General features: G+C 40.3%; 3 protein-coding genes across 4 annotated transcripts; all 3 read right to left on the minus strand.

Annotated features, from left to right (window-relative positions):
• Positions 1-270: 270 nt before the first annotated feature.
• On the minus strand, positions 271-4,817 carry gnpda1 (glucosamine-6-phosphate deaminase 1). Of its 2 annotated transcripts, none has more exons than XM_036127180.1 (7): positions 4,714-4,817; positions 4,333-4,460; positions 2,462-2,563; positions 2,187-2,369; positions 1,914-2,098; positions 899-1,073; positions 271-535 (listed from the first exon to the last, which is right to left on the minus strand). In XM_036127180.1, the coding sequence occupies exons 2-7, from the start codon at positions 4,454-4,456 to the stop codon at positions 474-476; spliced, it is 831 nt and encodes a 276-aa protein (XP_035983073.1). In that variant the 5' UTR covers positions 4,457-4,460; positions 4,714-4,817; the 3' UTR covers positions 271-473. The 2 variants fall into 2 exon arrangements, with proteins under 2 accessions (XP_035983073.1, XP_035983074.1); XM_036127181.1 differs by lacking the exon at positions 4,714-4,817 and adding an exon at positions 4,585-4,707.
• Positions 4,818-7,202: 2,385 nt separating this feature from the next.
• hspa4b (heat shock protein 4b) lies at positions 7,203-21,400 on the minus strand. The gene is made up of 19 exons (XM_036127076.1): positions 21,103-21,400; positions 19,502-19,559; positions 19,198-19,338; positions 17,377-17,499; positions 15,678-15,777; positions 15,401-15,534; positions 14,583-14,827; positions 14,421-14,497; positions 13,604-13,755; positions 13,405-13,511; positions 13,185-13,318; positions 12,149-12,333; positions 10,446-10,541; positions 10,053-10,208; positions 9,850-9,975; positions 9,646-9,753; positions 9,447-9,566; positions 7,847-8,008; positions 7,203-7,761 (listed from the first exon to the last, which is right to left on the minus strand). The coding sequence occupies exons 1-19, from the start codon at positions 21,207-21,209 to the stop codon at positions 7,555-7,557; spliced, it is 2,538 nt and encodes an 845-aa protein (XP_035982969.1). The 5' UTR covers positions 21,210-21,400; the 3' UTR covers positions 7,203-7,554.
• A 916-nt stretch (positions 21,401-22,316) lies between these two features.
• Positions 22,317-26,068, minus strand: LOC105921008 (cytochrome b-c1 complex subunit 8). Its single transcript, XM_012856716.3, has 3 exons — positions 25,973-26,068; positions 23,114-23,283; positions 22,317-22,493 (listed from the first exon to the last, which is right to left on the minus strand). Exons 2-3 carry the CDS (start codon positions 23,265-23,267, stop codon positions 22,399-22,401), a joined length of 249 nt encoding a protein of 82 aa, XP_012712170.2. The 5' UTR covers positions 23,268-23,283; positions 25,973-26,068; the 3' UTR covers positions 22,317-22,398.
• Positions 26,069-27,978: the final 1,910 nt, after the last annotated feature.

Below are 27,978 nucleotides of genomic sequence, written 5' to 3' on the forward strand. Positions count from 1 at the left end.
GCTCTCAACTTAACCGTAGAAGACCAGTCGTAATAATCAGTAAAAGTAGATAAAAAAAGGCATGTAAATGTTTGGATATAGAATGACAAAAGTACATATTCTTGAACGAAAAAAAAAACAAACAAACAGGCAAATCAAGAATAAGCTTGAGTTTTGAGAAAAAGTGACCGCTTTTGTCCTCACAGATTTCAACGAGGAGCACCGAAAGGCAACACTAGCTATGTGGTCATGTGGTCTAGGTACAGATGGAAAACCAAGCCACACTAGACATCATTTAAATCAAGCATTTTATTACAAAGAACAAAAACGACAGGAGGCTGCATGGGCATTTATTAAAACCCGACAGCCTGGACTGTACCATTAGAATCAGCAATGTGAATGTTCACCGCTATCTCTAGATGGAGATAAAAAGAGTACGTGGAATGATTGGAGTGTATGTTTTTATGGTGAACGCCTCATTCGTCACAGTCCCTTCAGTTCTTCTTCTGTTGTGATGGCAGTGCTTCCACCAGCATGTTGTGCACATGCATCATCCCTGCAAAAAACGAGCAAAATTCAGTGTATTTTGTGGTGAAGCACTTTGGAAGGAATCAGACTTTTAAACATCTAGTAACATTTCAGCGTATTTTACTGAGATTTTGGATGGTAGACCAACACAAAAAAGTGGGGCATATTTGTGAAGAGGGAGTAAAGATGCTCGGTAAACAAAGGGATCAAAATACTGTGCATTTGTAGGCAACTCTTATTAATGGGGTGCCTCGAGCTGCGGATCTCTACAGCTCCCCCAGAGTCAACGCGGGTCCCCTTTTTCTACGCAACAAAGGCCGTAATTTGTTCTAATCCAAACACAGACCGCCTATGCACGAAAGGCGTAAAAGGCAATGTGGTTTGGCCGTACCTTGGAAGTACTTGACAGTCTTGACCCGCAGCTCCAGCGTGGCGTCCTCGTCGCACACAAAAATGGTCTGCGGGTGCTGCTGGAAGGCAGACACCGTCCACATGTGATTGACACCTTCTTCTATCGCTTTGTACAAAGCAAATGCCTTGTGTGAGCCAGTGATAAGAACCATGACCTGACAGGAGAGAAAATGTGACCCGGTGAGGAATCAACACACATCGTAACAGCAGAACCTAGTCGCTGATCGTCGACGGCAACACGACGGAGGACCACCACAAGCAGCATGGCGGACACGCGGCGCTCAAAGAGGCCCTGATATATTAAAGAATTATTTTTGTTCTTTGACAATGTATTTTGGGAAAAACTGGTTAGTTTTAAACTAAGAGCAACATATATGCTCGTGCCTGTTATGTTGCTCACATAAAACTAAGAACCACATGTGTTATTTTGCTATAACTTGTTTTAACTTGAGGTGGGAACCTATGACAATGTGTTGTGGGAAAGACTGACTCTGTATTCCTCATTTTGCTTATATTTGCGCTATTATCTGAGTTTGCAATATTATTTCGCTTCACACACTGCTGAGATGCTGGGAACGTTTTTTTGTTTTGGAAACGGGACGGACAGCTCAGATGGGAGGGAGAAGTGGCCACTCTCCCTCCCATCTGATACTTTGTTTATTGGTATAAAAAGGAGGGGACCGCCCTCAGTCGTTGAAGTCGGCCGTGGGTTGTATGGACCCCGGCCGCGTGGATTGCTCTTTAACCGGACTGACCGACTTCCCAGTCCTAACCATAGAAAGAGATGGAACAACACGCCTGTTCGAAAGCTTGCCAGGCTTTAAGTGCTTGCTACTTTGCGTGTGCGAAGTGCTTGCTCTTTTGTGTTGCTGTGTTCTGTGGGGAATAATAAATGTGTGCCTTATATTCTAACAGAAACGGTGTTTGAGTCCTTATTTGTGTTTGCCGATCTCTCCTGATCCTGAAATAAACATTTCATAAAACAGGCCCCTAACCTCTTTTGCATCCATGACGGTGCCCACTCCAACTGTCAGCGCCATGGTGGGCACTTTGGAGAGATCTCCATCGAAGAATCGAGCGTTGGCCATGATGGTGTCTTTCGCCAGCGTCTTCACTCTGGTTCTGGAAACCAAGCTGGACCCAGGCTCGTTGAAGGCGATGTGGCCATCGGGTCCAATCCCTGCAACAGAACGTGTTATCCTTCCTCGACCTTGACACGTCAAACAAGAGCGTGAAGTAGTTTGCCGTCAACGCTGTTCCCTCCTGACCCCCGACAAACAGCTCGATCCCTCCGGCCTCTTTTATCTTGTCCTCGAAGGAGCTGCACTCTGCCTGCAGGTCGGCGGCGTTTCCGTCGAGAATGTGGGCGTTCTCCGCGCGTATGTCGACGTGCTTGAAGAAGTTGTTCCACATGAAGGAGTGGTAGCTCTCGGGGTGATCTCTGGGGAGCCCTGCAACGTGACGTCGCAATCATTCCCTCGAAAAAAATCCTGCCGAGCAATTCTGAAAAAGGCCCGAGACACGTGAGGAGACCGGGACTCACCGACGTATTCGTCCATGTTGAAGGTTTTCACAAATTCAAAGGAGATTTCGCCATTCTTGTAGTATTCAATCAGCTTCTTGTAGCATCCTAAAGGAGTGCTTCCTGCAGGAAAGGGGTGAATTTGTCAAACTGGCACAGTGGAAAGCAGAAAAAGAAACATCCATATGCCATGTTGCCCTGTTGGAGTCCCTTGAACGTGACGTTCATTCGTTAGTAGCTTAACAGGAAGAAGGGCAGAGAAGGAGAGAGAGAGAGAAGGGGAAGACATACAGTAAATGTCCTGGGGTCGGGAATCAAGCCTGCACTGCAATAAGAGGATTAAAGTAAGTAAAATCTTCTTGAAATTAGAGTATTTGTCCATGATTTGAGCAGGCAAGGTTAAATGATGAGCCAATGGAATAGGATTTTTGCACTTAAAATAAGACAGCTCATCTCCATCATCTTATTTTAAGTTCAGTATAGCGAATTATCTTATTTTAAAGGGTCAAAACATGCACTCAATTGGCAGATAATCTCATTTACTTGCACAAATCCAGGACAAATACACTCATATCAAGAACATTTCCCTTACTTTTAGCTCCCTTTTTTGCAGTGTGGGACACCTGTGTGACGTACTAAAGCCACCACACAATGGTGTGCCTGTTCAACCAGTGAGCAACAACTTCGGGTTTTTTAAGCACCTGGTAAACCAAAAGCCTTGCAGGCTTTGAAGCAAGACCTCAATTAGACCAGAATACATTGGCCTTGCAAACCCATGTACACCTGTTCAACTTTCTTCACATTTTGCCACAATAAAGCCACAAATTTCACTTGATTTAGCACAAAGCAGTGCGTGGCTGTGAGGAGGAAGAGAAAAAAATGCATATGGTAATGATATTTCCTTTAGAAATACCCCCCCCCCCCCCCGCCGCTTACTCCAACAGCCTAAATGTAGTGTAACCTATTACTTCAGAACCCGCCTAATTAGTAAGTAGAGTCCAGCCGTATGCGGGCTAAGCTCAGTATGTTCTCCTCCTGAGGTCTTAAAGCTTTGCTAGAAGCATTAGGGGCCAAACAGCATCACGAAGACCAAGGAACCCAGCAGACAGGTTGGGAAAAGCCATTGTTGATCAATCCTGTTTGTCTGCATGCCAAAGACTATGTGGTGGAAAAATTAACATAACCCTAAACACCATCTCCATGTTGATGCATGGTGGTGGAAGCATCATACTATGGGGATTATATATATATATATATATATATATATATATATATATATATATATATATATATATATATATATATATATATATATATATATATATATATATAAATAATTATTATTATTATTATTTTTTTTTTATTTATTTATTTGATTTTCTTTCTTAACCACTGATAATTTTCATTCCCCTTTAAAAGCTTGTGGTCGTAGCATGACAAGAAGTGGAAAACTCTGACTCAGACTGAATCTAATTTACATTTGATGGGTTCTAACCCTGCCAACCATTTTATTCAATGATAGTCTCCGAGCTTTGACTTGAGACCCTATCGATACAAAATACATGGTTTAATACTTTTTGCTTTGAGGAGCATGTATTGTATTTCCAGGGCAGCTGACAACGGAACATTTTTTTTTTTTGCATCCAGGACTAAAATTCCCACCTTTTGTCCAGTGGAAAACAAAATCTGCAGTGGATGTTTTTCTTCTTTTGTGTACCGTCATTGCATTCTGGTGAAGACTCACCAAAAAGGCCTTTTCTTTGCTGCTGACTCAGCACATGTGGGCGGTGAAAGAGGCAAACCACAGCACTCTGACTGATCCAGCACTTCACAATGGGACTTTAATGAGGCAAAAATGAGCAGAGCACGAACATCTGGCTGCTCCCTCTCACCTGTGGGGAGTCCTAGTGTGAAGAACTTGTTGGGCCCCGGTTTGAAGAGCAGAATCTTGTTTCTGATGTACTTTGCCGCCCACTCGCTTGCCTGGTCGTAGTCATTCAGGATGATCAGCTTCATGGTCCTGGAGGAGTAAAAAAGCAGCGACAGTTTCACCTGTAGGAAATGGACTAACCTGAGCAGCTCTGCAAACACTCCTAAATCAGACTTTAGACTCATCAAGATAAGCCCATCATATAACAACATACCAACTCTATGGATTCCTTTAAAAATAGTAGGGGAAAAGTATCCTGAAGACTTTATCACGTCCGCTTAGGGAGAAAAAAGTTAATTTCCAGACATGGATTAGTTATTAGAATTAAAAATACCCGCTTTACCTCTGTCTTCAGTTGTCAGTCGGAAAAAGAATGGATGGATCATGTGACCTCCTCGGAGTGAGCCGCGTGCCAGCAAAACTCTTAAAGCTGCAGCGTCCCAATTCACAACAGGGTCGCTTTTCTGGCGCCTCATTAAAAGTATTGCAACCCTTGACGTTTTCCATAGTCTGTGCACGTCCCAACCACAATTTATTTTTAATGGGATTTTATGTGTTGGACCCATTTCTGCTTTTTTTTTTGTGGTTGTTTTTTCTTTTTCAAAATAGCACAGGCTCAGTCAGATCGGATGGAGAGCGTCTGCAGAACATCAGTTTGCTTTGATATATATATATATATATATATATATATATATATATATATATATATATATAACTTAAAGAACAAAACTTAATTACCAATAAATAATGTAGTGATGTTTATTTTTTTACCTGCTCCACAAATTATGGAATATTTTACAAATTAGTCAGATTTTCTGGAAGTGTAAATACTTCTAGATTCAAAACTTGAAAAGGGTTTCACACATTTTGCTTATTAAAAGATAGTCCTTGCAAGTTGTTTAGAAAATATTTTATTTTAATTATTCTATTCTCAGCAGTAGGCACCAGATTATTTGGAAAATTTGCTGTATTTAGCCAATTTTAACAACTGAATTAAGGGCGGGTTTTGGTGCACCAAAGACTGCATTTGAGTGAAAGCCCTGTTTACTATCGAATTCAAAGGAATGTGAAGTTGGGGTTATTAAGTCAAATACTTTGTGTTGAGCCAAATATTTTTCAGCAGTAAGATTTTATATTGTCTGTAGAGGTGGGTAAAGACCACTGCTTACTTTTCCTTCAGCCTGTTCGCTCAACCAGGCGATTTTAAACATTAGTCCCCTTCTGTGCCGTGCAGCTGGAAATAAAAATGGATGAAAGTAATCTCTGAATAAACTTTGGATTACCCACTTCATCTTGTCTGTGACAATTTTGCTCTATTAGAAAATATAAGTCTCCATCTGCATCAACTGGCCAAATTGTTCATGAGTTGGGGGGCTGCTCTTTGGACACCGCTGAGCTAAACCCTTCTATGGCGGCTCTGGCTAGATGTTAAGAGTCATTGTCCTGCTGGAAGGTGAACCTCCACCCCAATATCAGAACCTTCTCAGCCTCCTAAAAGGTTTTCTAACACTATTTTCACAGTATATAGGACTGTCTCAGAAAATTAGAATATTGTGATAAAGTTCTTTATTTTCTGTAATGCAATTAAAAAACATGAAATGTCATACATTCTGGATTCATTACAAATCAACTGAAATATCGCGAGCCTTTTATTGTTTTAATATCGCTGATTATGGCTTACAGCTTAAGAAACCCAAATATCCTATCTCAAAATATTAGAATATCGTGAAAAAGTATACTAGTAGGCTATTCAACTAATCACTTGAATCGTCTAATTAACTCGAAACATTGCAGGGTTTCCTGAGCCTTGAAAAACACTCAGCTTGGTTCAGTAAACTAAATCACAAGTATGGTAGTGGTTAAGAGACGACATCAGCTTCTCACAGTAACTGGAGTACTGACCATGGCATTACTGTCCTTGATTGGCCTGCCAATTCCCCTGACCTGAACCCCATAGAGAATTTGTGGGGTATTGTGAAGAAGAAGCTGAAAGACACCAGACCCAACAATGCAAATGAGCTAAAGGCCGCTATTGAAGCATCCTGGGCATCCATAACACCTCAGCAATGCCACAGGCTGATTGCCTCCATGCCACGCCGCATTGATGCAGTAATCTGTGCAAAAGGATTCCCAACCAAGTACTGAGTGCATTAATGGACATTTTCAAATGTTTGATTTTGTTTTGCTGTTATAATTTTTTTTTTTTTACTTGGTCTGAGGAAATATTCTAATATTTTGAGATAGGATTTTTGAGTTTTCTTCAGCTGTACGCCATAATCAGCGATATTAAAACGATAAAAGGCTTGCAATATTTCAGTCGATTTGTAATGAATCCAGATTGTATGACATTTCATGTTTTTTAATTGCATTACAGAAAATAAAGAACTCTATCACAATATTCTAATTTTCTGAGACAGTCCTGTACACCTTCTTTCCCACAAACTCTGACCCTTCAGTTCCTGCTGAAGAAATGCATTTCCACATTCTCCTGTGGGATGTTTTAACGGTAGCATGCATCATGTTGTGTTTTGCATCTGGTGTAGGAGTCATTTAGAGTGTGCATTAGTTCACGTTCGTATTGTTCACTACTGCGCATCCAAGGGAGAGTATGAATTAACAGATTAAAGATTAAAATAAGATTACCTTGGTTTGTTTGTTAAAATTTAAAGGGCTTTTTTTTTTTACCATGTACACACACTCAGACAGGTACACAGATCATCTCAGCATTGACAACACTTTATAATATATAATAACTTTATTTATAAAGCCTTTTATAAGTAAAGTGCTGAATGGTAGGTGATAAAAAATAAACAAACACGACAGGGCTACTGCTGAGAGAGATTTTCAACCACTTTATTAAAACCAGGTTGTGACACAGACCAGAACAGTTACAGAGCACACAACAGAAATAAATACCATCATGTGTACAGCGCTCATTGTCAAACAGAGTAATTGCAGCTGGCTTTTGATTTAGGTCATCCAGAAAGAGAGAGGGCATGCTATGTCAGATAGATGTGCCACCATGAGCTGGGCTCGGTGTGCTCACCGCCCTGCCTGCTTTTTCGCTGTCAAAGTGCAGTTCCTGAAACGCATCACCAGCTCTGATAAACAACGCCGGAACGCATCTCAGTCTGACTCAATCGGCCCCTGTTCAGCTTTGCTTCAGGAGGCGTTCTGGGCTGCTTTAGTCCAGGTCCATGTCAGGCTTGCTCTCCGTAGTCTCTGAGCTCGGGTTGCCCGTGTTCTCGGCTGCTCCCTTGTCCGCGGTTTCCTCCTGGGCCTTCTCCTGGCCGCCGACGGGACCGTTCTGCTCCGCGGGCGTTTCCTCCTTGGGGACCTCCACCTTTGGTTTGGGCTTGGTCACGATGGGGTTGCAAACGGCAAACAGCTCCTGTAACAAACAAAAACCGTGTTAGAAAGAGTCTGGACGCTGACTCGGAAACACAACGAGGGCGCCATGTGAGTCAAAGAATCACCCTGGTCTTCTCTTTGATGTCTTTCACTTTAACGATGGGATCTATAGCTAGGCTCTGCTTGCTTTGCTGGTTCATGGTGCTGTTCATCCAGATCATTGCGTCGTTGTTCAGCTTGTCCACTTTGGTGACGTCGGCCTCATCTAAATGGTCGTACAGCTCATCCTGGAAACAGAACGAAACAAGAATGAAGAAAAGGTTCTAATTGGGATCTAAGCAGGTTAGAATAACAAGAGTGCTGGGACCACCTATTGTGATCCATGATACTGACGGTAATAATTCATAGATATCAATATATTTAGATGGCAGCGATGATCTGTTTCATAGCGCGGCAACACAAGAGCGAGGCATAATGAGACATCCAGGAGCTACTAATGAGGTGACACAAACAAAACAAATCCCGCTTAATGCACTCTGAGGTTAGACAGCTGCGTTTTCCCCTCTATGAGCCGATGGAAACTTTTAGACCCAAGTTTGATTGGTTTATGTTGTGTTTACAGGTTATTGTGCAGACTATGTGCGCTTTCAACCATTTGAATCCAATTGAAATCTTTTAAAATGTGGATAAACAACATTTAAATAAACACTAAGTAGAGGTATATAAAACAACTATACTGCACGTGTTACATGGCAGGGCAATATATTGGGATTTTAAAAATAGAGATTTGTTTAAAAGGAGATATTAGAGACTTCACAGTTTATATTAAGATGTTCTATGCGTTATATACTTCTATGTATTTCAGTAGGTTATATTTCAGCTGTTTCTCATATTTATACACAGTTTGTTAAAAAAAATGTGCTTGTGAGACATTTGGCATTAAGCTTTGATTCAGAGATGCCTTTTTATAATTACTTTATGAAAAACAAAACAAAAAAGCAACATATCGAGATAAATATTGCACATCGGCATTCAGCCTAAAAATATCGACATGTTATATATCGCCTGTCTCCATTATTATTTTTCAAATAAAGGCTGTGAACTTAAGATTATTTTCCCTTTGGAATTGCTTATGACTGAAGTGAAGCCCGTTTATGTGTATTTGCTTTTCAGGATAAAAGGCAAAATTGATCCATTGATGCAATGCAGGGCATAAACTTCACCATTTAGAACAAGAACTATCAATAAATAAATAAAGAGATGAAACAAAACGAAACGTTAACTCAAATATTTAAAAGAAACTGAACACAAACAGCTAAAAGTGAAACAAAACTTAAAGTAAATGACTAAAAATGTAAAATATAATCTATACTAAATTAAAATGTTTTGCGTTTGTCTTTAAAGATTTGAACTCTCAGCTGCCCTCAGCTCTCCAGCTATTTAAAGACGACCATCCACAGGATTTATGTCTAAACATTTAGGTTTAATTAAACTAAAATCTGTATCTGTAGACCTAAGGGGCCTAGAAGCTACGTAGACCTTTGGAGTAAATGTTATGTTTAATCTCAGGTGATTAATTTAATAAAAGCCTTTAGATTAATAAATAAAAAAGGAAGCCATCTAGATGTAAAGTCTTTTTTCAAGTCTTTCCAGAATAAAACATTTCTAGAGAAAAGCTGAGCAGAGATATAAAACAAGACTATTATGAAATGCTTCTGATGTTACCTTCATTTTGTAGGCCTCCACAAATTTCATGTACTGCTGAATTTGTTTGCCCATCTCCTCGAAAGCTTTGGGTCTCTCTTCCGCCTCCAGGTACCGGTCCATGATGGGCTGCCCAAGTTTCTGCAGAAGATGCGGCGGATTAAACCTTCATGCCGTCGACGCGGTTAACCCAAAGCTAAACCAGCCAGTAAATAAATACCTTCAGCTCGGCCAGCTTGTCAATGTAAACCTGTTTGGGTTGGTCCTCTCCATCTTCATAGAGCCAGTTCTCGGTATCCTCCAGCTTTAATGACAAAGCGTCTCGATCCTAAATGATAAAAATAATTACCAAGAGTTTTTGGCAGCGCACAGACGCGGCTCTCTAGGGTGGAAAAAATAAAATAAGCGGCGCTGCTTCACTCACAGACTCGCCGACGAACTTCTCCAGCATGCCGTGCAGCTTGTCCCTCATGTCGTACACGTACTCCTCCACGTTGTTCTTCGCGTCGTTCCGCTCTTTCTCCAACTTGTCTTGCATGATCATCTTCCCCTGTGGGGACGCAAGCGGCGGGTTTAACGGCGGCGGCGCGGCTGCGGCCCGAGTGTGACGGCTGAGCGTGTGGTTACCTCGTTTTCCACAAACAGGTTGAGCATGTCGTTCGCTAGCTGCCACTGGGGACTGTTCTCGATGGGGAGATCCAGCACTTTTGTCTTGACTTTGGCCTTTTTGGCTTGTGGAGGCTGGTCGGACTTTTTCTCACCTTTGTTCTCTTCTGTGCTCGTCTGGAAGAAAAAAAAAAAAAAAAGTAGATTTAAAAACATCACAAATGCTGGCAGATATTCACACCCTTATCAATTGTGTGTAAAATTTAAGTGAGCAAAGCACAAACGTGATCCTGTAGTTGTGAAACACCGACACATCTTTAAACATGAGGTCCTTCTAAGAAGTATACATAGCGGAGGCTGCAAGCATGCACGGAGCTTGAGAAATGAGTTTAACACAGAAATGGGGCCTCTTACCTCCATTTCTTCACTCTCGTTTGGCGTCTTGTCTTCCGTTTGTTTCTGAGCGTCGCCCTGGGCCGGCTGTGCATCCTGATCAGTCTGCATCTTAGTCTGGAGACACAGAAACACGGCATGCTTTATGCCTCTAGAGGAGGGGGCGCAGCATAGAAACGAGTCATGGTTTTCACATAAAACTTAACGTTGTGCCTTTTTGTTCAGCATTTAGGGAAACAAAACGTTACCCAAACCACCTTTAAAAACTAGTTTTTACTCTTGCTTTCCCCCTTTTTTTTAAGATCACTAATGATAACACACATTAATGTTGTCCTAAATGCTCTGAAGCTCCTAAACTGTAAACTAATACTACGAGGCTTTTGAATTCTTGAACGTTCAGATTGTTACAGTTAAGCAGATTTAATAATTAAAATTTACTATTGAACATTTTACTTCTGATTAGAAAGCATATAGATGTGTGTCAAAACAAGAAACAAAGATCCACCTTAGATGTTAGCAAAAAGAGAACCAATTTTGATGTTTTAATTAGGTTTAACGTAAGAAGCGTGTCCAAAATTACACATAAGCCTGGCTAATCGTTTGTGTGAAAATTAAAGGTTTCTTTCTCCGGGGCTTCCTTTTTTTTTAATCCTTTCGATCCAAATAGTCCCTGCTGTTGTAAAGAATTACCTGGTTAAGTGGGAATAACTGTTTTTTATTGACTCAAAGGGTGATAAAAATCAAAATCTCTTTGCAGTTGCTAAAACAGAGAGCTTAACCTTTGGCTCTGCACTGTAGCAGCTAACATATCCAAAAAAAAGAAGGAAGCTACTAGGCCAGATCTAAACCTCTTCAAGTTCCAGTGGCCAAGATACGAATTATAAAAAAATGCAAGATGTTCCCCACTGTGAAAAATAGCGACACCTGTACATATTTAGTGAGGATTATCCATTGGTGAAGAATGAGCATCCTGCCGGCAGCAACGTCTCAGGGCAGATTGTCCGACGGAGCCTAGATACTGCTGGTCAACGTGGATGTAGACCAAAGTAAGACACAAAAGACCTGATTTGAAGAACTTCTTCTGTCTTCTGGTCAGATAAAACACTTTTGACACTATGTTGTAGCCTTCACTCAGCGTTTTACCTACTTTATTAATTTGCAGTTAAATGTTAATATGATACTAGTATCAATATGTTGTATAACTACATAGTCATGACATTCAGTTAACAGCTAAAAATGTTTTTAATACTAGCAATCCAATCTGAGATTGAATCCGATCAATTCCAAATCTTGAGAATAGGAATTGAATTGATTATTGAAATTTGAATTGATACCCAGATCTAATGGTGACCCAGAGCATCCAGCTAAAGGATTGAAGAAAGGGTTAGTCGCCAAAAACATTGGTAACCCATCCAGAGTCCCGACCTGAACCTGATCGAGAATCTGTGGAGGGAGCTAAAGATTAGGGTGATGCCACAGAGACCTTTGGAGCTCATCACAAAACATGAACAGTCTGAGATACCAGCGCTCAGACTGAAAAACCAAAAAAAAACCTAGCAGCAATTATGAGAGGCGTTTGGTTGCTGTTATAACCAATAAGAGGTTTTTCTTTTGGTTGCTGAGAAGGCTTTTAATGTTTTTGGATATTTAATTGTAACAGAGCTGCTCTAAGCGCAGAAAACGTGAATCACTTCTGAACAGCACTAGTTGTTTAGTTGCAGTACCTCCCCATCTTTCTCAGAACCCTGCTCAGTTTCCATGGGCTCCTCTGCCTCGTCGGACTTCTGCACTTCAACCAGGGAGGCGCTGGAGACGCTGAAGATACCGTGGATGTTCACCCGCACCTTGACTTTCACCTTTGAGCTCTCTCCTGACGCCTGTGGGACAACCTTCTGGATCAGAAACTGGCCTGGAAGAGAGAAATAAAAACGACACGGTTTTTCAAGCCGGAATGAACAGGAAATACAGGATTTCTACAAAATGTTCCTGTTTTTCTTTCAGATTTCTCAGTCCTTAATGTTCATTGTAAAATTAACTGCATAAGGATGGACATTAGGGAGGATGCAAGGAAGGAAGAAAGCAAAAACAATAGATGCAAGGAAGGACAGAAGGAAGTAGGGCTGGGCGATAAAATCGATGTAACTGATTAATTTGAATTTACAATTTATTAAGATTTTACTTTTGGGAAAAAACAAAAAAAAAAAAAAACAGGATTTTTATTTTGACCAGAACAGCATGCGATGCTGAATATCTGTTTAGTAAAATATCATTTTAATACATTTTAAAGAGGAAACTATTTTTTTTAACCACAATACGGTGCACTTTAACTTATTCATTTTTTTTTTTTGGACTTGTATTTAGTTGCACTTTGAATTCAGGTCAACTCCCAGATGAAATGCTTGAAATAAAGGAGGAAAGAAAAAAATGTATTAATCGGATTTAGTTTAAAAAAAATGAGATTTTATTTTCAAGCCATATTGCCCAGTGCAAGGAAGGATTCAGGAAAGGAAGCAATGAATAAGGAATGCAAGGAAGGAAGGATAAAAGGACATCAGGGAGGAAGAACATAAAAGAGCAAGAAAGGAAAGATATAAGGAAGGACACAAAGAAGGTGCAGGAGGAAAGATAAGATTTAGAGGGTGGGATAGGAGATAAAGCATTTTAAGTACTTTTAAAAAAATTTTCCTTCATATTTTTTTATTTCTTTTTTTATCCAGACAATGATAAAACAGACAAATTCTAACTTTTCGGTTTCCTCACCAATAGTGGGATCAGGATAAGGCAGCTCATTAGGACTGCTGTAGTAGGCCTCCAAGGAGAAAGGCTCCTTCCGGTAGAAGGTGAGTACTTTAGAGAACGGCGCCGCGTGATTCTTAGGAAACACCTCGCAATCACTGAAACGAGGAGTCAAAACCAAGTTAGGCAGAAAGCCAAAGCAGAAGAAACCAACTTGGGCTGTCATTAGTCGTTTTCACTTCACCTTAGACCCTCCTCTGCAGCCGAGTGCCACTTCAGAGACACTGGGTAGGGAACGGCGTCTGTGATGGAAAATTCCCTGACTTTGAAGGCAGGGGAAAGTATTGCACACTGTGGGAATACAGGTTACCTGGTTAGTCTCTCTGGCGACACGCTCTGCGCTCAAACAGGTTGAAACCGGCAGCGAACGCTGAGCCACGTACCTGCAGGGCGCATCCTCTGGCCACTGCTTCGTCGGCATTCAGAGTGGTGCTCAGCTCCTTGCCGAAGAATTTGCTGATCCTCTCTTTGACGGCCGGGATCCTGGAAGCTCCGCCGACTATCTCTACTGCATAGATGTCTTCCTTTTTCAGCTCTTATCAAAAGAAAAGAGAAAAAAAGGTTTCGAGCTTGTTCTCCTAAAGCGAGTCAGGAGGTCAGCGAGGGACTTGGGTTTAGGGCTGGGCGATAAATCGATTAATTCGAATTTACAATTCTTCAAGATTTCATTTTTGGAAAATCTGGATTTTATTTTGCCAATACACTCATTGGGTTTCCATGAAGAGAACAGCATGTGATGCTGGATATATGTTTAGGCAAATGTATTGTCAAAATATTGTTAAGTGGAAACTTTTTTTTTTTACCATAACACGAAGTACTTCATTTACTTATTTACTTTTTTTAAACTTAGTTCGATGTTCACAAGTGCAGTGAAGCCTGTTCTTAGCTCAATGTGTAATACCACTAGCAGCAAATGTTATGTTATATTTTCATTGTTTATAATGGCACGGCTGCCATCTTGTTTTACAAGCATGTTTCACAGCTTGTTTTTAGTTGCACTTTGAATTCAGGTCAACTCCCTGACAAAATGCTTGATATAAAAGCAAGGTTTTAAAATAATTTCTTTAATTTCTTTTTATGAAACAAAAAGAAGGAAAAAAAAAAAAAATCGATTAATCGGATTTGATATGATATAATCTGAGATTTATTTTTTAATCCATATCGCCCAGCCCTACTTGGGTTCTGTGACATTTCACTCACTGGCTTGTTCCAGCAGGCTCTGCAGAGGAGGTTCCACTCGGGCCAAAATATCAACACACATCTCTTCAAACTGACCCCTTGGGTGAAAAAAAAGGAACGTTGCATAAGCGGCGAAGGCATGGACATCATTTCAGCAGGAGGAGCCGTTTGCCGCTGCTCTACCTGTTCATGCGCGCGGAGACGTCGATGTCGTTCATGAAGCACTCGATGTTCAGCGGCAGGTCCGAGGAGTTGGCACTCATCAGCTTCTTCAGCTTTTCGCACTCCTGGTAGAGCCTCACCAGAGCCCTGGGCTTCGTCTTCACGTCAAGTTTGTACTTCTTCCCAAATTCTTCGCAGAAGTGCTTCACCAAGACCTCGTCGAAGTCCCTCCCTCCCAGCAGCTGATCGCAGGCGGTGGCAAGAACCTGGGAGACCAGAAACAGGACATTAGAGGTCTCTGGGAATAAATGGAGTTAATATGCAAAAAGAAATTGATTCCAAATATTACATATATTGTTATTTAGATGTCATTTTGGATAGCATAGCATATACACCAGTCTATGTGTAATCCCTGGAGAATATAGATACTTTCCTTAACTCTGAGGTAACAAAAAGGCAGCAAAAAAGTCCACCACAATTCATAAAGTCAGACCAGTAACCAGAGCAACCCTACGGCATCCCACCCAGCCTTCCTATTATCTGCTGAAAGTCTTGCGCTCTCTTGTAACCTGATCAGCTGACGTGGATCAACATATTTCAGAACATACAGTTCCTTTTTAAAAAGTAATCCATCTCATATTAAATGCCTCGCTGATACTGAAAATGGCCAACATGGATGCCTTTTTACTCGGAATCAGCTTCCAAGCTGAAAAGCATCCTCAGTGCGACCTGGGAGCCTACGGTACGTTCACTGAGCAGTAAAAAAAATAGGATATTTTAGTTTCCGAGCTGCCAGCTTAGAGTGGGAGCTGATCAGTCTGAAAACTGTACATTCTCACCTTGAGCTTGCCCTTATTAAAGGCACACACTGAGGTCTGATATCCAGAGTGGCCCAGGTCCACAAACACAACATTCCTGGCTTTCTCCTCAGGAGCAGGGAGGTCCTGTTTGTAAATCCCGTACGCCAATGCAACTGTGGGAATGAAAAACAAACATGGCAGGTGAATAAAAATAGAAATAGAGGCTGAGATGGAAGAGGAGCTGTGACCCCCCCAATAATACATCAGATCTAATCCTACAGGAGATAACATCCCGGTCTAAAGTCTTATGACAAACCTGCTGTGGTTTCATTCATAAGCCTCAAGCAGTTGAGTCCAGCGATCTGAGCCGCGTCCATCAGCGACCTCCTCTCAGCGTCAGTGTAGTAGCACGGCACCTGAATACAACGCAGGAGCATTTATAATTACATAACATTGGTCTACTTGACCAAATCTAACACTTTTGTCAGTGTTCCTACAGCATAAGGCAAGTGAAATTCAAGACTTTATAAGACCTTTTTAATGCCACTTGAAATAAAAAGTTAAGACCAACTTGACGATAAACAAGATAAACCTTGTTGCGACAACTTCACCCAAATGTTTATTTTAACATAAACCATTACTTTCTGGCCCAGTAGACATGTTTAACATTTTGAAAAACATTCCATATAGGAAGAAAGCTAAAAAAAAAAAAAAACACACAAATTACAGACATATTTTTATCAACTACTGAACTGAATTCACAAACTTTGTTTTGTTCCCTACTAATATAAACTATTAATAGGTTTTAAAACCACAACATAACCAGTGCCAACTCTTTTTCGCAGCTATGATCCGGCCGCAACAGTTTTTATTGGTTCCGCTATCGGAACGACCCAAAAATGGTTACATCGAGCCGTTCTGTAAATGAAAATATATATAATTGTGTCAATTATTTTACGGTTTGGTAAGGATTACAAAAATAAAATCCTATTTATGACCTGGTAACAATTTTAAGACCTAAGAACGACTAATTTAAGACATTTTAATGCCAAATTAAGGCCTTAGTTTTATAATACAGAATTCAATGCCTTTTAAGACTTTTTAAGGATCTGCGGGAACCCTGTTTTGTGCCATTTTCCACATAACAGCCTAAAGCAGACCGACTTGTACCAACCAGTCAAGTTTGAGTTCAGTCAAACAATAGTTGTGAGATGCTGGTAAAGTACCCAACGTTGAGTTTCCACAGTGCGACCCTGAAGTTATGTATGGGAGGCCAGAATATGTGGTTGTTGTTGTGTTGGGTTGTGGACTCTATGATGTCTTTGGTGAAGTCTAAATAAAATAAAACTTATCTCAATCCTCTCCCACATGGCCAATAGGTGAGCTTCCCCAACAAACGGTGTTTGTTTTCTATTATTCACCGTTTTATCGCTTTTTTTACTAGCCTGATAATGAAGCGGACTCTAGTGCTGTACATGGGTGGGGTGGGGTAGGAACCACTAGTCTGCGTTACCCCTCCTAATGCAGTGGAGATGGATAAGAGAGTCCTCCAGCTCCCGCAAAACCTTCCTTCAGCCCAATGAAAGAATTTATTGACAATACAACAGAACCTTCCTCCGTTTTGTTTGTTTGAGGTCATTTTGGGGTACGGCTTGCTCCGTCATCACATACGGGCTCCAGGAACGCTCTGTTCTCGTGTTTTTCTTAATGAAAGCTGCTGGTGCTGCAGAGACGCTGCGTTCACCGTAAAACAGGGATTCTCAGCAGTCAGCAGGGAAAATTTACACCACATTCAGATTCTAGCATAATAGACCCAACCGAAAGCACCAGAAACTCTGTACATCTGACATATAATTACCATAAAAGACGTCTGGTGAGCGTTTACTGCTAAGAGCCTAAGAGAAGTTCAGGACTAGAGACCAAACGGTTGTGCGAGTGAAAACGTCAGGACAAGTCAAATCAAGTGAAGGAGCGAAGAGAAGGCGGGGGCCCTGGGCGTGTCAGAGGAAACTTACAGAGACGACACAGTCTGCCACGGGCTTCTTCAGCGCGCTCTCAGCCGTCTCCTTCAGCTTGGTCAGCAGCATGGCCGTCACCTGCTCAATGCTGAACACCTTCTCCTCCTCCATGTACATCACCTTTGGGAACAGAAGCACAGCTGGTCACATTTCTCCAAGCGACTAAGACGTTATTTCAGGAGTCCAGTTGAAAATGTGGCTTAAAAGAAGAAAAAAACAACAACTATAACATGACCTAAACAGCACATCAATGAAAACTGATATACATGTTGTTGTTTTTGGGCTTACACGCAGAAATCTGCAGCGTGACTGTAATGAACCCCTCAGAGAGCCGAGCAAAGGTAAACATGTTTCACAGCTCTACACAGATCAGCTGGCAGAAGGTTTCAGAGAGATTAAGCTATAGATGCAGAAGACACAGAAACCTATTTTCTATTCATTCTTATTAAAAAACAAAAAACAGACCATTATTTACCATGAAAAATTATTTACATTATTTTTCCCCCCTCAATGTTAACATTAATATTTTAACTTCCCATCATAAGCAGTGTATTCAGACAGGCCATACTCCCCTGTCAAAAAACATATAAAATATATATAACATATTAAACAGAAATGAGACATTGATACGTCATTTCCAAACATATCTCCACCTTTAATGCAACATATATCCTGAATAATTTAACAAGAGCAAATAAATAAATAAATCTGCAATTAGCTGGTCATGTGACGGTACACACCCTTAAACCGACTCTTAGCCGGATCAGTTTTTGAATTGAAGCCGGTGCCAGCATTATTCTGACCTGTTCGTTGTTCAGCTAAAGCTTCAGTTTGGAGCGAGCTTAAATAGGATAAGAGCCGCCGTTAGTTTGACTCATGGGCAGCATCCCAATATTACTGTGTACCATATCCCCAACACAAAGGACTTCTTGGATGCAATTCCTGGTAGGACACTGTATTTGAAGAATACAATAAAAAATTAGGCCTTCTGGATGGGCTCTAACGGCCTCTAATGTTCACCCCTGATAGATAGATATATATATTTTAGTGGTGCGGGTAACAGAGTGGCCTGGACGCTGTTAAATGATAAAGAAATGAGTCAGAAAAAATGTGGGCTGTTCGTAATTTCCAGCACTAGTGTCAGTCAGGAGAAAACAGTAGCCCTGCTCAGCATCAAAAAATGGTGCCATGACAATATCAGCTGCAATAAATCTCGATTTTCATGGCTTCTTTCTCCCTCTAATGCTGTGGCCTTTATCATCTCAACACTGTAATGTGCATCACACATGCAACACGCTGGATATCTCATTAGTGCGCGCTACACGCAGCAACAACATCCTGTATATATCTGGGAAACAGAGCAGAGTTCTAAGAGGTTTATTCTGAGACGAATAAAACGTCCAGACTGAGACACGGTCTGATAAAAACTAACTTGGAACGTTTGGCCGCGACTCCAACAAGCCAAGTTTGGCACAAAAGCCCATCCTCCCTCCTGTAGACTACGGTGGTGGTGGCATGATGCTCGGGCTTTACTGGCCTTCGGCTTCAACTTCTTGTCAAGCTAAGCTAAGCTAAGAGATCTGCGTTTTGAAATGGACCTGCAGCCGAGCCACCTGATCACAATCATTTACTTCATGAAAGTTGAAAGCATTTGGCTAAGACCAGAAATCGACCCAATCTTTCAGTGAAATCTCCCCCCCTGTATTCTTTCTCTTTAGATCCCGCCCCTCTGCATAGCACTCGCAGCAGAGCTGGATTTAACAAGCACGGCTAAAATAAAAGCAGAGCGGGGCCGCCTCCAGCCAGGTTCTCTCTTACCTTGATGCCTGTTGTCCCCGTCGGCATCTGTGCAATGTCATAGACCAAGCTGTTTTTGAGGGACTGCACGTACGGGTCTGAGAACGCTCTACCGTGAAACCGTTTGAACCCCTGGACTGTGTTCTTGCAGTTCGTGACAACCTGTGCGGGGGAGACAGAAAAGGCAGCCCACCGTCAGCCGCGGGGAGCTCATGGCTTTGCTGTCGGCGCGCGCGCCTGTGCCGGGCGCCGCGTCCGCTGCACTCATGTCCAGCAGCGTCGTTATCGGGCCACGCCAGACACACCGAGCGGCCCCAGAGCTTACCTGACTTTTTGCAGCTGCGCCGATAGATCGATTGCGGGGTCCAAATGAAACACACGCTCTGCAATTATAAAAGGAAGCAATCAAATGAAACTCTTCCCCAAAACCTCTGTTTTATGGCAGTTTTCTTTTACAAAGGCTTTGAAATGTTGCCGTTCTATCATGACGGTCCTCTGATTTAAAGTCCTGTTAATGAGTCGCACGAGAAAAAGCTACAGTGGACAGTTTTTTTCCCCTCCTGGCTGTAAGAAAGGAAAAAAAAACAAGTCAGGGTCAAAGTGTGGAAACGAAAAGAGCGCCTCTCATCGCTTTCAAACTACAATTGCTGAAGATTGATTGAAGCCGAGCCGGCATCCCGCAGCTTTCGGATGTTCCTCTTACACCCCACAGCTGAATCAACCGGCTGGATCAAGCGTGCGGTCAGAGCTCTGCTGATGAGCTCGTGCCGGGGTCTGCTGAAGCTGAGACTCATCGACAAGTTGCAGGCCCTCGGCCCTTGAGGACCCGCGATCTGCTGTGTGTTAAGCAGCCGAATGAAGCAAAAAGCCTCAATACATACCCGGCCGAAGCCAATATTAGCTCGTACTGTTAGAAACTAAAGCTAAGAATAGGGGAAAGGTTGTAATATTTTGTACATGAAACACTTAAATGACTATTTTACCAAGCATGCGTTGGTTCTGTATCATTTGCTTAGCTCTATGAATCAGAATCAAATAACCGATGACAGGCATTATAAATAGTATTATTAGAACCAGGATAATCCCATCGCTACATCATTTTAGCAGCAGCTGGGAAACACAACACTTTTGCGGTCCAGTCTTGATTACATGCCGTGGCATTTTTCCTCTAAGTAGACATACAGTGAAAACAAATAATTAAATACCATTTAAACAAATAACGATGATGTTATTCAGCGGTTTAAATACAACAATAGAGCAAAACAAGACTTAACAGATGGCTGAAAACAGGTGAGATGGTACCAAAACGCAAAGTGTGTAATTAGCATAAAACACAGGGAGGACAGCTGGATAAATAAAAAAAAAACCTAATAAAACAGGTTTATAGATATCTATCAATCTTCAATTTCGCTCACGCATGAAATGCATAAAATCTTCAGTTTAATATTTAATGATTTTCAGCCACTAGTTTTCCCAATGGAAAAGCAAGAGATAAAACAAGAGACTGATCGCGGGTTCAGACAGAAGGATGCAGCCGGCCTCCTCTCATCATGTGCTATCCCTGCCCTGCCTCACCTGACTGGGGGGCCGCCAATTAACTGCCCCGTCTACTAGCTACAACGTCCGTATCACTATTAGTTATTTTAAATATATATACTTTAACAACGCAAACAGACCGGAGGATACTTCTTTATACGCCAATGCTTTCGCTTTAGCTAGCGTTAGCTTTAGCACCACTCACATGCCTCAACGTTTCCTGTTGTGAAATCTGTTAGCATGCTAACTAGCGCGGTAGCCAGATTAGCTTCATACATTGTTATGATGAACTTTCATTTAATAAAAAAAAAGCCCGCTTACACACGCTAATGCAGTATGACCGAATACAAAAAAATATATATGTATAAATACGCGAGTACTTGTACTTACGGTGTACATCGGTCGCTGTATTCATTAGCGACAGTTTCAATCCCTCCGGCTCTGGCTACCGCTACATAGCAGTTCATAAACCCGACGTCAAAGCCTACAACGGACATGTTTGCTCTAACTGGCTAAACCGCTCTACAGTTACAGGGAGGAATTCAAAAATAAATCCAAGTGCTGATAGCAAAGGTAGCAGCTCTGGTGGCTTTCAGTCAACAGACGTTGGTCCACCCTTGCTCTGGTTCCATGAAACTAAGCAGCAGCAGCATGCGGTGCGCCCGGCGGATCTGCGTGAAGACGTTCAGGAATTTTCTGACACTTCGTCGACTGATGACGTCCTACTGCAGAGACGCACCGGAGCCGGCCGACGTGCGCCACCTAGAGGCCAGAGGCGTTACAACGTGGTAGGGAAAGTTTTTGATAAAGTATTTACGCTGTTTATTTTTTCATTATTCCAATGGACTCTGTAAGCATTTTATTCACCGACAGGTCATGCATTAAAGTCAATCAGGTTGCAGTTAAAAAAAAAAAAGTCAATTTGTGACTTTTTGCCCATTTTAACCATAGAGCTGTACGTTCCTGCAATATTCTATGAAGTATTTTCTCCTCCTTTATTATAAAGTGGAGAAACCTTGGTCTGAATGTCGTTTAAAGATGCACAAATTTCCCTGGATGAAAAATATAAATCTTAACCTTCAAGTGCATCCTCTAAAAGACCAAAAAAGTTAATGCAATGGCAAAACTTTTTTTTAAAAAGATATGCAGAATCATTATATCAACTCATTCCATAGAACAGGGGTTATTTCTTTTAAATTAAAGTACTGCTATTATTGTACAATGAGCTTAAAAAAAAAATCAAGTTAGTTTAATAAGCTGACTTTTTGTAGTTTTTGTAACGAATGTCACATCTACAAAGTAATATAGTCATAAAAAGTCAAAAAAGTAGCACACAAATTAGTAATTAATCACAGTAATAATTATTATTATTATTATAATAAAGTGAAGGAATGAAACGTCTGATCACCACCACACCTGAAACTCTCTACTCAACTCTTTCAAGAATCAACTCTGAAATAGGTTCGTAATCCTTTGCCTTTATTGACTCAATGTAATATCTTCCTTATAAATATTCAATATGAATAATTCCCAATAAGTTCAAAATTGTGTTAGAACAACGATTTGAAAACATGCTAAAGAAAGAAAGAAAGAAAAATCCAGAACTGTTTTCACAAATTTATTTAGCATTTTATTGGTTACAAAGATTTAAAGATAGCAGAGCAGCTTGTAAGGGGGTGCAAATGTTCATTCATCCTTGGCATAGTCATCCAGATTCTTCTTCTTGCTTTTCTCATGAACACTGTTGCCCCAGCTGTAGGTCAGATACATGAGGACCATGGCTGCAAAACAAACAAACCAAAAAAATTAGCTAGTGTTAAGCCCATTGCTAGATTTTATACAGCCAGATATGAAGTTTATTTGTGCTAAAGCCCAACACAGAGACAGCATTGTACATTTGATCAAACTTTCACAAAAGACTAAAGTGAAGTGACTTTGTTAAAATTGAACTGAAATGACCTAAATATTAACGTCTTACAGTGTTGAACCAAGAGTGTGTGAAATCTCGTCTTTCTTCAAATTCAAAACGAGGCATATTTTGTCAAATCCACTTTGCTGAAAATTACAAAAACCCTTTCAAAAATGTATAACCCTTAAATTGTATATCCATTATCCAGGGTAAAACAACCTGCCTAAAAAAATCCAAACAAACAAATGTACATTCTCTCTAGAAAACAACAATGCACGTCTACTCAGGCAGAAAATCCAATGGATACAACTTGAGAAAAAAGAAAGAAAAAAAAGTAGCTTCACTGTGCGGCCTATTTTCATTAATGACACAGCTGTGAACAAAATTAAAGTCTATATGATAACAAAATGGGAAAAAAGTCAAAAAGGCAGCTTCATCGACAGGGACCAACAGTAAAACACAGAAACACTGAACAGTCCTGTGAGAACTCACGGGGGGCAACTTTGAAGAAAGAGCCTGTGAATCTCCTCCACACGTTGGGGAGACCCTTTGAGAAGTAGTTGGGGAACGCCCTCTGCTCAAAGGGCGACAGACTGTAGGTGATCACATGTCTGACCTTGGCCAGATCTCCAAAGTGGCGGCCCATGTTCACCAGAGCTGATCTGAAAACACACATACGTGATTAGGAATGACATGCACCAATTGGGACACGTTTAGCATTTAAATAGTTAACAACAATGAGGAATATAGAGAAAATCACTCAAATCCAATAGAAATATAAGTTAAAAAAAGGTTACAATACTGTAGGGAATCTTATGTTTTATACATAATTGCAGTTAAATGGAACAGCTACTAAAATCATGGCTCCTAAAAGCAAAATGATTACTTCATGGTCTACTAAATTATAATAATTCTCTGAATTTTTGGTTATATATCCTGACTAAAGAAAGTTGTCTTTAAATAAAATCTTTGAAGAAAAACAAAAACAGCAAAAACTAAATTAGCTTAAAGCAAACCTTGTTTAGGCAACACAAGAAAGTATTAATTTTCTCCTATATAAGCCTTTATTCTTTGTTTTACTAAGACACTAAGTCTATTTTTACTCTAACCTATTAGGCGTCTAATTTAGCATATTGTGCTCCATTCTCCAGCTGTGTGGAGAGCAGAGCAGCGTTGCACCTTGTTGACAGAGAACAGAAGGTTTTTCTCAGTCTGCAGCTGTAGCCAAAGTCAAGTAAGGAGTGGAAACAATCCCAACAACCACAGAAGAAACAAATAAAAAGTAAAGAAAAACCATTTAAAGAAAGACAGTACAATACAATCTTTATGGAGTACGGAGGAAGTGTGTGGCTTTATTTTTCTAAATCCCAAAAACTTCTCATTGATCAAATTATCTTTGCATGTCCACTTTCTAATGGACACCGTAATCTGTTTGACTTCAGAGAAAGCCCCATGTTGAAATGCATTGAAGCAACACCCATCACCCTAATTAGGACTAGGCCTGGACAATTAATGGCATTTGCAATATAGTCACAATAAAAAAAAAATAAAAAAATTCCAATCGCAGAGGTCTGCAGTTTTTGCCTATGTAACAGTTAATGGATAAGACATGCTTTAGGCGTTGGTAAAATGTTTAAAGTGGGTTTGCCTCCACATGGAAGGAAAAAGAGTTGCAGCAGTGAGATAATCTAATTTTATTATTTGTTTTAGAGTTTATATAAAAGTACTTTACCAGAAACATTCAGGAATCTCACCATAGCAAACTGTTTAATACACAGACTTGTTTGTTGGCTGCACTTTATGTTCAACAAGGATGACGTCCAACTCAACAAGCTATTCTCTTGAATAGGAATATTCTGAATAATATAAAATTTCTTGTTTTAAATGGTCCTTGTTTACAAACATCTTTATCTACAGGCCATTTTTGTTGCTTGTGGTTAATGCAGAGAAAAGTCTAAATCAATCACAATTATGGTTGAAATAAACCGCAATAATAACTTTTTGGCAAAAATTGCCCAGGCCTCATTAGGACAACAAAGTTTTTCAAACTACAGCCAATATGTTTGTTAAGCAGGCGACCACAGGCCGACTGCATGAGCAGGCTACCAGTTAAGATCAGATCATTTTTGGACTACTCTAAAGCTCAGAAATGTAAAAAAAAAAAAAAAGGATTCTATTGTGTGCCATAATCTCTTACCAAATTCAATAAGAATAAGAGTAAGAATAACTGATGTTTTTCTGCTTTACGTAAAACAAACCACAAACTACTAAATAACTGACAATTTTAATAATAAAACATAGTTTAACTCAAAGTTATCAAACTGCCAATGGCAGCTTGCAGAAAGATGGTACCTTTAAGCATTAAAAGGGGCTCAAAAAGGACTAATTAAAGACTACCAGGACGAACACTTGCCATATATTAATTCATTTTGATATATGGGTTTCTTTAGTTTTCTGTCTAAGGTGTAAATATGTGACTGGGCCCCTTCAAGGAATTGCTGCCTGTAGATCAGGAGCGTCCAACTCCAGTTCCCAAGAGCCTTTGTGCTGAATGTTTTAGACGTGTCCCTGGTCAACACTCAGGTGTCTCCTCAGCTGGCCCGGCTGGAGGAGAGACAGCGAGAGCCAAAAGTGGCATCTGGCATGGCAGTTTCATCAAATGCCTTACAGAGGCTCTGAATGTTGTATTGTGGCTTTATTCACAAGATATTTTCTGCAGTTATGATATGCCACCTTTTTAAAAAACTGGCATGCCAGATACCACTTTCCACCCAAGGTGCTGCTGTGCTGTAGACTGCGGACAAACTATAGTTTCTTGATTTGGGAAATAACTAAAACATGAAAAGCACCGGCACTTTAGGACTCACCAGATATTTAATAACTATCCTAGTTTAAAAATCGTCTTTACGCTCCCAATATGTCATCAGCGGCCCAACTACCACCTACCTCAACAGGGTCAATAAATTACATATTAATGCAGCAAATATTACTACTTACAGCTGCTTTCTTGTTGAAATATAAGAATACAGCTTTATTCACTACATGTGTAACCCTAAACTTAACACTTCAGCGCTTATTATAAAATGTATAATGCATTTTATATCTAATATTCTAATAATAAAGACTAAAGTTGGCGAAGATTAAAAAGCTACAGTGGCTAGGCTAAATGTTAGCACCAAATGCTAACGTGCAAACGTCTTTAAAACGTATTAAACCACCGAACGGAAACAGGTGTTTTATCGTAGGAGAGGAATTTTGCCTAGTCTAACGAAAGCTCTGATATGTTATATGTAACAGGGATAAAACGTAGTTGAGAAAAATGCGCATTTAAATGATGACATTGAGACTCACCGTTCGGCCTCCGGAAAAGTGATTTCTAGACTGTTCCGGTGGCGTCTTCTTCTTCTTCTTCTGTTTAAGGGCGGCTGGCAAGCAATGTTTTGGCGCATTACCGCCACCAGCTGGAGTGGAGTATAGATTGGAATGCTAAAATGATACACAATATGAAAAACAAGAAAAAGCAACATTCTCATTATTGAATTAGTCTTTTAAAGCATCTCAACAAAAAAGTCTAGTATTTAAAATTGGATTCCAAAAAGTTTGGTGTTCTTTCTCAGCTTTCTTTGAACAAAATAGCGCCATCATGCGGCGCTACCTAGTAAAAACATTGTGTAGCCAGTTTGTAGGCCAAATTTTAGGCCTGGAGTTATTGGAGGTTTATTGGTGTTGACAAAAATTATGGTAAAAGAAAAGAGGCGTTTATAATTTTTTCTGGATGAAGCACAATGTGTCCTAGCACAAAATAGGGGAATTTATAGAAATTTATAGAAAAGTGACTATTGTAAAAGTTTACATGGTCTGAAGAATTGACAGTGACAGTGATAGACGAAGCTTTGCACAACAAGTCACAGGGATCTGAAGGCAGCTTCCAACATCTTCCCAGGATATTTTGAAGTGCTGTTTGGATACGTGAATCATGCTCTGAAAGGTTATTCAGAATTTATATGACCACAGAATAAGCTGTGTCCACAGTCTTAGCTCAAGGTTGAGCTTGTTCCCAGCACAGTCTGGACTCTGTTAGGGTAGCTCTTTGTCCTCACCTTTGTTTTCGTGGAAGATGTCATTTAGTTGCCATCTTCAGACACTGACCTGTAGCATGGAGAGGGTTGCAGCAGGGTATGAAGCAGTCAGGGTGAGAATTCACAGAGATTCATAAAGATGGCTTTGTATAAAGCTCATCCAAAACGTGAATTTCTATAATTTACTGCACATAAAAAAAAAAAATGAACGTTGGGAAATTAATTCTATATTTTCATCATCTTTTCAGAAAATTAAACTCATCACCCTTAATATTTCAAGACTATTCTCCATGATTATAGCTTACAGAAAATGAAAAACCCAACATTTAGGGTCCCAAAAAAATGTAACTATTAAAAAACATTAATTTAAAAATAGCATTTATGGATATATATATTATCCAAATTAAGGCCTGCAGATTAATGGGGAATACTGACAACCTTACAGATTTCCAGAACAGCCTCCACCTGGAGGCTAAGCCACAAAGGTTCATTTGTAAAAAGCTGGTTGTTCCGAGTTCAAAGTCCTTATTCATAGAAAGTTAAGTGAAAGGAAAAAGTGTGATAGGAAAAGGTGTACCGGCAACAGGGATGACCATAGCCTTGAGAGAATTTCAAGCAAAATCTATTGAAGAATTTGGAGAGCTTCACAAGGAGTGGACTGAGAGTGGAGTAAGCACATGAAGAGCCATTGCAGACAGACATATTCCAGACATGGATAACAAAAACTGGACAGTTTTCAATGGTCTAAAATCCTCTCTTGATAAAATTAAAGTTCCCAGAGTTTGGAGTAGGGAAGCAAAGAATCCACGGCACCTGAAGTCCAGTGAGAAGTTTCCACAGTCAGAGGTTAATTTGGGGTATTGTATCATCAAAAGCTCACTCAATGATAATGGTGCAGGGCTATTGATTATTTTAGTAATCAATTAATCTTGCAATCATTTTTCTGGTTAATCTATTAATCTAAAGGGCAGTACTTTTAGTTAATTAGCATTCATCAATAAACAAGAACACAAACAGGAATTGAACTCTGCATGTGCTGATTAAAAAAATATTTCCTCAAAAGAAACCCTTGTTTTGGTGCAAAACGAATTCAGGTGGCTTTAGTTGTTTTGGATGAGAGAGGAAAAGTGGAGGGAAATGATCACTGCCATAAAGGTCAAAAAGGCTCAAGAGGACCCGAACTGGATGATGAAAACAGCTTTGAACTGTCATTAACTGCACAAAAACACAACAAAAAAACGGAGGTTGGACTACACAAGCTAGCCTTAACACATCTAA

This window comes from Fundulus heteroclitus, chromosome 23 (assembly GCF_011125445.2).
Source record: "Fundulus heteroclitus isolate FHET01 chromosome 23, MU-UCD_Fhet_4.1, whole genome shotgun sequence".
NCBI lineage: Eukaryota > Metazoa > Chordata > Actinopteri > Cyprinodontiformes > Fundulidae > Fundulus > Fundulus heteroclitus.

Excerpts from the sequence above, each read along its gene's own strand:
- hspa4b (XM_036127076.1), bottom strand. The coding sequence starts at position 21,209 with ATGTCCGTTGTAGGCTTTGACGTCGGGTTTATGAACTGCTATGTAGCG. Across the intron at positions 15,535-15,677 it reads TATGAATGAAACCACAGCAG|TTGCATTGGCGTACGGGATT; the intron begins GTTTGTCATAAG and ends TCATTCCCACAG. Across the intron at positions 10,209-10,445 it reads ACGAGAGTGAAGAAATGGAG|ACGAGCACAGAAGAGAACAA; the intron begins GTAAGAGGCCCC and ends TTTTTCTTCCAG.
- LOC105921008 (XM_012856716.3), bottom strand. The coding sequence starts at position 23,267 with ATGGGCCGCCACTTTGGAGATCTGGCCAAGGTCAGACATGTGATCACC. Across the intron at positions 22,494-23,113 it reads TTTCTTCAAAGTTGCCCCCC|CCATGGTCCTCATGTATCTG; the intron begins GTGAGTTCTCAC and ends TTTGTTTTGCAG.
- gnpda1 (XM_036127180.1), bottom strand. The coding sequence starts at position 4,456 with ATGAAGCTGATCATCCTGAATGACTACGACCAGGCAAGCGAGTGGGCG. Across the intron at positions 2,564-4,332 it reads CACACTAGGACTCCCCACAG|GAAGCACTCCTTTAGGATGC; the intron begins GTGAGAGGGAGC and ends CCTTTCCTGCAG. Across the intron at positions 536-898 it reads GACTGTCAAGTACTTCCAAG|GGATGATGCATGTGCACAAC; the intron begins GTACGGCCAAAC and ends CGTTTTTTGCAG.